Source organism: Podarcis erhardii (genome assembly GCF_964252035.2).
Source record: "Podarcis erhardii genome assembly, chromosome: 9".
NCBI lineage: Eukaryota > Metazoa > Chordata > Lepidosauria > Squamata > Lacertidae > Podarcis > Podarcis erhardii.
The window spans coordinates 76,703,938-76,715,281 of record NC_138512.1 but is presented as its reverse complement, the minus strand read 5'-3'; the positions used below and the strand labels follow the sequence as shown (position 1 = coordinate 76,715,281).

The window sequence follows — 11,344 nt, the reverse complement described above, 5'->3', positions numbered from 1 at the left end:
GCATCCTTAGTAATCATATTTTTACTTCACAATAATATTTACTTAGTGGTAATAATAATAAAGCATTATCTGTAATAATATTAGTAATATTAACCTTGTAAACCACCGTTTCAAGGTGATTTGTACATGATATAATTAAAAACTGTTAAGTACACACACATAAACAAACAAGCAATACACCAGAAGCAAAACTGAAACGCTAACAAGCGGATATTCGTCATGAAGACCCATTTACCCAGCTGGGAAAGCCTGAGAGAACAAAAATATCTTCAACTGTTTCTGGAAAGTTTAATGATTTTATTAGGCTGTGTTTTTTAATTTAAAAATCCTGTCATTTTACCAGTAACCCATCAGGGCCACACTCACACCAAGCATTTTGTTATGTACTGAGTTGAATAGGATCCAAACTGCAGCAGTCTGATTGGTCCTAGAACAATAGGATCCAAAATGCAGCAGTCTGATTGGTCCTAGAACAATAGGATTCAGAATGCAGCAGTCTGATTGGTCCTAGAACAATGCAGCAGTATGATTGGTCGGCAGGAGCCACCCAATCCAGCTCCAGATAGAAGTGAATCCACAACCTGATTGGCCTACAGGAGAATTCCGGAATTAGCCAATCACGTGCAGCCCATTGTGTAAATAATGTATATAAAGCAGATACTTTGAGGGGACTTTCATTCCCTCCTCACCACTATGAGCTGAATAAAGAGCATGAAATCCACTCTCGACTCTGAGTATATTTCACATTTAAAGTCACAGCTTTTTTAAGAGTCCTGGCTTCCCTCAAAGCATCATGGGAACTGTAGTTTGCTAAGGAGGCAGAGTGTCCTTGGGGGGCCCCTCACACAGCTACACCATAACAAACTACAGTCCCCACGATTCTTTGAGGGAACACACATGGATGTTAAAAGCGGTGTTTAAGACGGCTTGAAATTTATGGTGTGGATGTGGCCTCATGTTTATGAAAAGCAGGACAGAATCATAGAATTGTAGAGTTGGAAGGGAACCCAAGGGTCATCTAGTCCAACCCTCGGTAATGCAGGAATCTCAACTAAATCATACAGTCGAACCTTGGATCTCAAACCCCTCGGCTCCCAAACAATTTGGCTCCCGAACGATCGAAATTGGGAGAGAAAACCATGCAAGACACCTTGAGATTATTGGGGAAAAGGTGGGATATACATGCAACAAATAGAGCTAAGCTTGATTTTACTTCCCTTCGTTGTGGCTTAGGGTGGCAAGAAAACCAAACTCATTCAATTGTACCAAGTTATCTCAAGTGCAAACTTTAAATACAAAAGGCAGAATTAGGCATGCTTAAGCCCATTCAGTCCCAGAGACACTGAATGGAGTTTTGCTTTATATTGAACTGTGTCCAAAATGTAAACTTAGGAGTGTGTTTTTTTTGCAGGGGGAGGATGACAAATGCTGGCTTAGTTTATTCCTGAAGCCTTGTCCTTCTGCTAGCTAGGGACCAGACGAGAGAAAAGAACTCTGTGCAAGTTCAGAGGGTGGGTTTTTATTATGTTTCGGTTGGTGCTGGCGCTGGATCATGGGCTTTGTAGTGGCAGGGCTGCACAAACAGCCACCCTCAAAACGGAGCAGGAGAAACAAACAGCCTATTGATTTGTTAAATATGTCGGGCCTTGGGGCATGTGTGGGTTCGCGCCCTGAGACCCGGCGTTTCGCAGCTGCTTCTGGGGCTGAGCCAGAGCTGTCTACGCTTTGCAACAGCTGCCTGTCTATATCCCAGAGCTTTGGCCACCTTCGCTTTGAACTTTTGTCCTGCCAAGATCGCCGGGGCGCGTCGGGCTTCGCGGGGACCAGGGTGTTGCCTGCGTGCGCCTGGACATGCGCGCGTTCTTGGAAAGCGCACGCCTGCGTCTGCAAGGGAGAGAAAGGATCCCGGAGCTGAGATCTCCTTGCAGGGTGGGGTTGTTGGGGCAGGCGAGGAGGAGGAGGAGGAGGGCTCCTCCAAGCGAGGTGGGCTCTTCCCAGCCCATGTGGTTCTCATTAGAGTCGGCAGCCAAGGAACTCCGAGCTGGAGAGACCAAACCAGAGAGAGCGCGCGCGAGAGAGAGAGGATTCTGCAGGAGGGGAAGAGGGGAGCGAGAGGGCAGCAGAGAGAGGGATGTGATGACTGAGCGGAGGGAAGGAGAGGAAGAGAGTTGAGAGGGCAGGAGAGGCTCGAAGGAGACGGACCGGGGAGCCGTCTGGCATGGAGACGGGAGCGCAGAGACGGAGCTGGGCGCGCGGGGCGCTCCGGGGTCTTTTCAGCGGGGAGCGCTTTCTCTCCACGCTGCCTCTGCTGCTGCTTCTCTCCAGCAACGTTGACATCTCCAAAGTGCAAGGTAAAAAGAACAGCTGGTGGCTGGACTGGGGGGTTAGTATGGGGTTCCCCCTCTTCCTTCCCCACCCCGGTTAAAGAAAGGGGGGATTTCAGCCGGTTGTCTCCGCGGTAGGAGAAGGTTAGCAGGCGCTGGTGGCTTAAAAGGGCAACGTTTAGCCGAGGTTGGAGGAGAAACAAGAGAGCAGAGAGATTTCTGGTTGTGGGGGAGCGGGTGCCCCTCACCCTGGCATCTGGGAGGGGGCGAAAGAACGAGCTTCCACGCTGCCGTTGCGCGTTGGGATTATGGTTCCGTCATATTAAGGGATAATTTTGGGCATGTGGGTTTTTTCCGGGGTGTTGGCTGTGCAGGGTGAGTCTTCCTGGCTGGGCATGGAAACAGGTCTTCGCTCTTGTTTTGTTTCGTTTTGTGGCGGGGGTGGGGTGTGAGATTGAGGGATTTGGGATGAATAGGCACCCCTCACCCCGACATCTGCGTTTGGACGGATAGGAGCTCTTTGGGGTGAATGTGAGCACAGGAGGAAGGCTTAACAGGTCTGTATGTTTTTGGAGAGAGGGGGCAGAGAGACCCCTGGCTTCTGTAGGAAGAGTGTTCCTGGCTAATGGGGTGGGGGCCACTCACGTTGATACCTGGTGGGCGAGAGGAGAGAGAGCTCAAGGTGTGGCTCTTAGGAGATGCTGGGTGCAGATAATAATAATAAATAATAATAATAAATTTTATTTATACCCCACCCTCCCCAGCCAAGACCGGGCTCAGGGCGGCTAACAGCAGATATAAAACAATTGATTGAAATACAACTTTAAAAACAAGATTAAAATACAACGTTAAAATGCAGCCTCATTTCAGCAGAAACTCAAAAACTTTTTGGGGGATGAAAACGTCAAGTCTTCACCAAGGCTAACTATCCAGATGGATCTGGTGAGGGGCTATTTCTGGGTTTGGAGAGAAAACTTCACTTACTGGAGGCCCTCATCTGGAGAGGCCCCAACCTCTGTATCTGGGCACTACGAACAGTTAGCAGGAAGGAATGACACCCCAAATCACCAGTGTGCAGAATCTGTCCCATTCACCACCTGGCTTCAAGTTTGGGTGCCGTGTTTTAAGAGTTTAGACAAAACTTTGGCAATTCTTGCTGGGAGCCTTGAAATGTACCCACACTCCTATGTGCTCATGAATTAGGAGTAGCTCCATGGTTTGGTCTGGTAGGGAGGGTGCAATTTAAGTTTGTCTGAGGAGCCCCTCCACTTGGAGGTGCATTGGAGAATTGGTTGCCTCTCTGTGCCCGTTGGCAGATTGGGTGGCTTGAATGATGGCAGAAGGTGGTGCATAAGAACCAGAGAAAAGCTTGGCTGCTGGATGACTCCAAAGGGGGCCATTCTAGTCCAGCACTGTCTAACAACAACAACAACAACAACAATTTATTACTTATACCCTGTCCATCTGGCTGGGCCTCCCCAGCCACTCTGGGCGGCTCCCAACAGAATATGAAAAACATGATAAAACATTAAAAACTTCCCTGTACATGGCTGCCTTCAGATGTCTTCTAAAAGTCAGGTAGTTGTTTATTTCCTTGACATCTGATGGGAGGGTGTTCCACAGGGCGGGCGCCACCACTGAGAAGGCCCTCTGCCTGGTTCCCTGTAACCTCACTTCTCACAGGTAGGGAACCGCCAGAAGGCCCTTGGAGGGTGGACCTCAGTGTCCGGGCAGAACGATGAGGGTGGAGATACTCCTTCAGATATACTGGGCCGAGGCCATTTAGGGCTTTAAATATCAGCACTAACACTTTGAATTGTGCCTGGAAATGTACTGTGGGCCAATGTGGTGTAGTGGTTAAGAGCAGTAGTCTCGTAATCTGGGGAACCGGGTTAACATCTCCGCTCCTCCACATGCAGCTGCTGGGTGACCTTGGGCCAGTCACACTTCTCTGAAGTCTCTCAGCCCCACTCACCTCACAGAGTGTTTGTTGTGGGGGAGGAAGGGAAAGGAGAATGTTAGCCGCTTTGAGACTCCTTAAAGGGAGTGAAAGGTGGGATATCAAATCCAAACTCTTCTTCTTCTTCTTCTTCTTCTTCTTCAATGTAGGTCTTTTAAGACAGGTGTTATATGGTCTTGGCAGCTACACCCAGTCACCAGTCTAGCTGCCGCATTCTGGATTAGTTGCAGTTTCCGGGTCACCTTCAAAGGTAGTCCCATGTAGAGCGCATTGCAGTAGTCCAAGCGGGAGATAACCAGAGCATGCACCACTCTGGCCAGTCTGCGGGCAGGGAGGGTCTCAGCCTGCATACCAGATGGAGCTGGCAGACAGATGCCCTGGACACAGTGTTCTTACAGTGATCAAGGGGGTGCCACAATGGGAAGCCCACGAACAGAACCTGAGTCCAATTTTGGATAGCGGTTCTCCAGAGTTCCATTTTGTATAAGGATTTGTCAGTGGGAACAGCTCGGATGAAGGATTTGCCCAAAGAGGGAAAACACCAGGGGCACATTCAGCGTTCGAAATTCACCAGGTGCCGGCTGCATTTTGCACCTGGCTATTAACCTCTTGTGACCAAGTGAAGATGACCGGGTGTCAGGATGGCACCCGATGTCTCCACCATCTGGAGGCACATGCCTGGGGATCCTTGGATCTCGACTGTTTCCACACACTAGCAACACTTCCTGAAGAATTCTATCCGTTATATTTTATCTGCACAGTCACAATTCATTTTCGGGAAGCCAAAGGTTGTACTGAAAAATATGACTTTCGAGCCTACTGGCCCCAAACTTGCAACTGGGCATTCCATTTTTGCAGCTGTAATCCTCATTTAAAGAGCCGCTCAGTGCTTAGCTTATATATCTGAGTTTTCAAACACTTGGCACATTCACACGGTTCATCTAAAGTACAACATTATCACTTTAAGCAGAATCTGGAAGATAGCTATTAGCCATGAGGCAGCGATGCTTCTGAACACCAGTTCCTGGAAATCACCGATTTGCAGAGTGCTCTTATGGTCGAATCATGCTTGTGGGTTTCCTGCAGGCAGCAGTGGCGTAGCGTGGGGGGTGCAGGGGGGGGGGCCGGCCGCACCGGGCACAACATCTGGGGGGGGCGCTCGCTGCCTCTGGAGTCGCCGAAGAGCCTCGGGCGCAGGCTGTAGCAGAGCCCCATGTCTCGCAGAACCGACGAGCTGTGCGCGCGTCTGGGCTGAAGGCGTCCGGCAGGCAGCGGCTCTCAGTGCGTCAGGGCCGCGGAGGGCGCGCCAGGCACCCCCTCCTGACAGCCCCTCCGCCGCCACTTCTGCTGCTGCAGCTGCTGGGCCATGTTGCATTTTCCTCGCCTCTCTGCCCTCCTCCTCCTCCGGGCAAGCGGCGTCGTTTGGGCGGCAACGCCAGCGGCAACTTGCCTCAGATCACCTGACATGGACCCGCCGCCGTGGCTACCTCACCGTAAATACCCCAGTCCAGGCAGCAGCAAGAAGAAGCTGGCAGCGGCGGCAGGTTAGGGGTTAGGGGCACAAATTACTTGCCTTGCCCCGGGTGCTGACAACCCACGCTACGCCACTGGCAGGCAGGTAAGGTAAAAAGGTAATGGGACTCATCTGCCTGGCCACTTTGAGAACTGTATGCTGGACTAGATGGGCAAACTGGCCTCTTACGTCCCTTTGGGAGCTGTAGTTTGTTAAGGGTGCTGGTTCCCAGAGTGTTTAACAATCAACCCCCTTTCCCAGGAAGTTCTGGGAACTGTAGTTCTCCGGGGGTCTCTTATCAGCTCTTAGCACCCTTAGGAAACCACAGCTCCCAGTATGCTGAAGAGGGAACCACAACTGTTTAAAGTGGTATCACGCTGCTATAAACACATGGTGCAAGTGTGGTTTGGGCCAGTTCTTATGCGAAGAGCGTTGGGTGTTCTTGGGGGACGACGACAGGCGCCCATGCGCTGGTGTGCCTTGTTGGCTGTGATGCTGTGCAGCTGCTGAGGCTTCAGCTTCTGTAGATGTGTTTCTGGGGGAAATTCCTTTCTTCTGGCTTGGGATTGCCAGAGTTTAGTTACGCTCCATTATGACTCTATATGGTCTAGTCTGGGACAGATTCAGAAGTGTCTGTCCAGCCCAGAGTTTTCCTCTCTGTCTTTGTGATGTTGGACAGGGAAGTTGCTTAGATCCGTGGACATGCAAAACAGGGCAGGGAACTTTGCTAGAGTTTTATTATTGAGATATTTGTAGAATAAATTTGGAAGAAACTCTTCCAACTTCTCTTCTTCTTGTTCACGTTATTTTTTCTTTTTCTTTTTTCTTTTCTTCCTTTCTCCTTTATTGTTCTTTTCTATATATGTGTGCATATCTGAAATATATATGTATGTATGTATTTGCAATATTTTGCTTATATTTTGTAGTAATTATGTTAAATAAAATTAAAAAACAACTTTCCTACCTCTCTCCCAATGAGAGCTCCTGGACACTCAATGAAGCTAAATATTGAAAGATTCAGGACACGTAAAACACATAATAATAATAATAATAATAATAATAATAATAATAAATTATTATTTGTACCCCACCCATCTGGCTAGGTTTCCCCAGCCACTCTGGGTGGCTGCCAACAGATTAAAAACAGAATAAAACATCACAAATTAAAAACTTCCCTAAACAGGGCTGCCTTCAGATGTCTTCTAAAAGTCAGACAGTTGTTTATTTCAGATGTCTTCTAAAAGTCAGATAGTTGGTGGGAGGGTGTTCCACAGGGCAGGTGCCACCACTAAGAAGGCCCTCTGCCTGGTTCCCTGTAACTTTGCTTCTTGCAATGAGGGAACCGCCAGAAGGCCCTTGGAACTGAACCTCCATGTCCAGGCTGAACGATGGGGGTGGAGACGCCCCTTCAGGTATACTGGGCCGATTTATTCTTGCAGCGCACAGTTAAACGGTGGAACTCCCTGCCACAAGAGACAGTGTGGCCACCAACCTGGAAGGTTTTCAAAAGAGGATGAGACAAATTTGTGGAGGAGAGGGCTATGGATTGCCACAGTTAGAGGCAGCAATGTGTCTGAATCCCAGGACTCAGCTAGACTGGTAAAGAAAATGTGATTTACTGTCTATGCGTTGTATGTGCGATATAACATTGTGCCACCAGATGGCGAAATGGAGTCCTGGTTTTCCTCTACCTGTTTTCCCTGTTTAAATTTACAATGCTTTAAACGGAATTCCTACTCTGATGTTTCAGCCCCAGTTGCTGAAGACCACAGGAGGGCGGAGGGCTCTTGTGTTCGAATCCTGCTCCTACAGGTGTCTGGTTGGTCCCTGTGAGTCCAGCAGACTCTCCTTATGTTCTTATAATCTTACTATGAAGGGGTGTCAGCACAATGCAAGGAAATCAAGATGACAGCCAAACAGACGCTCATTGTCATATAAACCTCCCTTGCACAGAAATCGGAACAGATGCTCAGTAAGGGCTGGATATAATGGAACAACTGTATCAGCTTTGTGCCAGCAAAGCAGGATGGATTCTGAATGAACAGGTGTTTCAGAAGAGCCTCCTCTCCCTCTTCCCTTCCTTTTTGAACGAGATCTGCTTGTTGTCTTACCCGAGCCTTCAGTATGTGCTCCCTGAGGCTGATGGGAGTTGTAGTCCGGAACTTCTGGAAGAGACCAGACTGGCAAAGGCTGGACTGATCTCTTTTCTCTCCTCCTCTTCACTGCTTCCCCTTTCCTCTTCCAATCAGCCATTTTTGGGGAGCTGCAGGGTGAGCTTGGTGCCGATTATGAAGTGTGTCGCAATGGCATTTCTTTACCTGCAAATGAATCAGACTAAATGAGCCTGGATAGCTCGGTTGTTGAGAGCTTATCACGCCAAGGTTGCAGGTTCTATCCCCGTCCGGGACAACTGCATTGCAGGGGGTTGAACCAGATGATGATGATGATGATGATGATGATGATAATAATAATAATAATAATAATAATAATAATAATAATAATAATTTATTTGTACCCCACCCATCTGGCTGGGTCTCCCCAGATGATTCTCAGGGTCCCCTCCAACTCTACAATGCTATGATTCTATGATTCTAAATTCTTAATAAATACTAGATACAGTGGACGCTTGGGTTGCGAACGTGATCCATGAGGGACACATGTTCGCAACCCGCAGTGGCATGTCTGCACATGCAAGGGTTGCGATTCGGTGCTTCTGTGCATGAGCGAAGCGTGATTTAGCCCTTTTGCGCATGCGTGACTGCCGAAACCCGGAAGTAACCCATTCTGGTACTTCTGGATTTTAGCGGTCTGTAACCTGAAAAAACACAACCTGAAGCTTCTGTAACCCGAGGTATGACTGTATAGTCACCAGAACCTAAGACAAGCCATGTAACTGGATCAGGCCAATGGCCCCTCTAGTCCAACATCCTGTTCTCCCAGTGGCCAACCAGATACCTGTGTGAAGCCCACAAGCAGGATCCGAGCTCAAGAGCTCTCTCCCCTCTTGTGGTTTCCAGAAGGTAAGGTAAAAGGTCAAGGACCCCTGAACGGTTAAGTCCAGTCAAAGGCGACTATGGGGTGTGGTGCTCATCTCATTTTTCAAGCCGAGGGATCTGGTGTTTGTCCACAGAAAGCTTTCTCGGTCATGTGGCCAGCAGGACTAAACCGCTTCTGGTGCAAAGGAAATCCGTGATGGAAACCAGAGTGCACAGAAACGCCATTTTCCTTCCCATCACAATGGTACCTATTTATCTACTTGCACTGGTGTGCTTTCGAACTGCTAGGTTGCCAGGAGCTGGGACCGAACAACGGGAGCTCACTCCGTTGCGGGGATTCGAACTGCTGACCTTTTGATCAGCAAGCCCAAGAGGCTCAGTGGTTTAGACCACAGCGCCACCCGCATCCCTCAGCATTGCTTCTTTTGACTATAGAGGCAGAGCTTTATGGACAGTAGTCTTTTAGGTGCCAAGAGATGCTCTTATGCCCTGGTAACTTCCTTGGCAAAACACTCCTGAGAGTTACAAGAGGAGGACTTTTTCTTTTTGAAAACACCAATATGCATCAGGCCCAAATGGCCCATCTAGTCCAGGGTCCTATTCTGACTGTGGCCAATCAGATGCCCGTTATGGGAAAGCAGCAAACATGGTCCAAGCCCCAAAGCAACTCTCTGCTCCTGTAATTTCCAGTCCCTGGCATTCAGAAACACTGCTGTCTCTGCTCATGCAGGCAGAGCTTCATGGACAGCAGTCATTGTGGGGCGTGAAACACAAGAGCAGTCAAGTACAACATTCCTAGAGTGAACATGTTTACACATGGGGAGGAATGTTTGTCCAGCCAGCAGGTCAACTTCCTGTTTCCTTCCGGGCTGGGGCAGACTTCCTCTGCATGTGACTAGAGGTGGGTGTGGCCTCACCTGTGCAGGTAACGACAAAAACACAGGGATGGGCAGCCATCTCTCTCTCTTTGACTACATGCGTCGAAGAAGCAACATCTGCTTAGCCAAAGATGCTCTCTTGGCCAAGAGAGGACAAAGGGACTGTCTCCTTATGAGATAGTTTCCAGGTATATGTTACTTTTCTAAACTAAGTCTGCCTTCTGGGATCCTATTGTAAACAGAATGATGTGTGAGTAAACCTTTTTATACTTCTATAGAAGGCTGTGTCGTGTCTTATCTTTTATGAGGGAATAAGGGGAAAATACCAGAACAGTTATTATAGAGCCTTTAGCGAGCCTGAGCAAACGCATCCGCTGCAAGTTTAAAAGGGGGAATGTTACTCTGCCAAATTGTGAACTTGTTAGCACAAGTTGGAAAGGCTATTATCAGACAATATATCCTCTCCTGCATCCCCGAACATTCCCACAGTCATCAGCAGCTTTTTCTCCTCCATCAATATACCGATATAGATACAGATCTAGTCTAACCACTGCAAGAGCTTTGTGCAAGCAAATCAGGACAAATGCTCAGTAAATGAGTTGTCTGAAGGTAGCAAAAATGGGCCACTTTAAACTAACTTTTAGGAAGAGCGTTGTGGCCCTGTGGGCAAAAGCTGCCTTGGTTGTGTGGCAGGCCATTGCGTACAATATTTGTTATTTCACAGAATCATAGAATTGTAGAGGTGGAAGGGACCCTGAGGGTCATCTAGTCCAACCCCCTGCAATTTGCAGCTGTCCCATATGCAGGGATCGAACCTGCAACCTTGGCGTTATCGACACCATGCTCAAACCAACTGAGCTGTTAAGCATAAAATTTACACAAGGCTTGAATCTCAGGGGAAGCTCAGCTGGTAGAGCAGGAGTCTCTTAATCCCAGGGTTGTGGGTTCGAATCCCATATTGGGCAAAAGATCCCTGCATTGCAAGGGGTTGTAGGTGACCTTCCAACTCTACAAGTCTATGAGTGTAAAAACAAGCAAACCCTCAAAGCAGCTTACGAAGGATAGAGAGTAAAATCGAGAAATAACTACAAGCCTACCTTGCAGCATTCAAATGTTAAAATACTAGAACGGATTAAAATTATAAGATGATGCACTGTGGGGTGAGTCCCAGGCTTGTCTCTCCCCCCTAAACTTCCTTTCTCTGGTTAAATTAACCAGTGCATGACCTCTTGCAAATCTTACTCCTTTAAGTAGAGCTTGCAAAGGAAAATGTCTCCCGTGGGATCCTGAACAAGGTACAGCGTAGCTGTTTGAACCGATGTCTGGGCCCATGTGTTTTGGTGCTTAGGATCCTTTGAGATCTACTTATCCTTAATAGGCTTTTCAAGTCACCGAGAGAATGTTTAATTGAGCGGTGGCAGGAAACTGGGGAGGCGGTGGCGGTGGCAAGGGAGATAGATTTCTTAAGCCTATTTTAAAAAAGCCCTTTAGCAAGTTATCCCATTGAATTTCACAGAGTGGCTGTGTATTCACTTTCTGTCCTCCTGACCACAGATGTGAGGTTGATGGCCGGGCTGTTCTATTTCGGGGGACCAATCCCAGACTAATTTCCTTGGCACTTGGCTTCCTTTAGGATGCTGAGCCAGTCAAGGTTAATGGGGTCTCAAGATTTT

General features: G+C 48.3%; 1 protein-coding gene across 2 annotated transcripts in view; it reads left to right on the top strand.

Moving 5' to 3' along the window:
• The first annotated feature begins 1,973 nt into the window (after positions 1-1,973).
• The window catches only part of ADAM33 (ADAM metallopeptidase domain 33), a 97,345-nt gene continuing 87,974 nt past the window's right edge, over positions 1,974-11,344 (top strand). The window contains exon 1 of one of the 2 annotated variants that reach the window (XM_081876728.1): positions 1,974-2,351. In XM_081876728.1, the coding sequence (XP_081732854.1) occupies positions 2,219-2,351 (133 nt within the window). In that variant the 5' untranslated portion in view covers positions 1,974-2,218. The remainder of the gene's footprint in view (positions 2,352-11,344) is intronic. The other variant, XM_081876727.1, reaches the window with a different exon arrangement.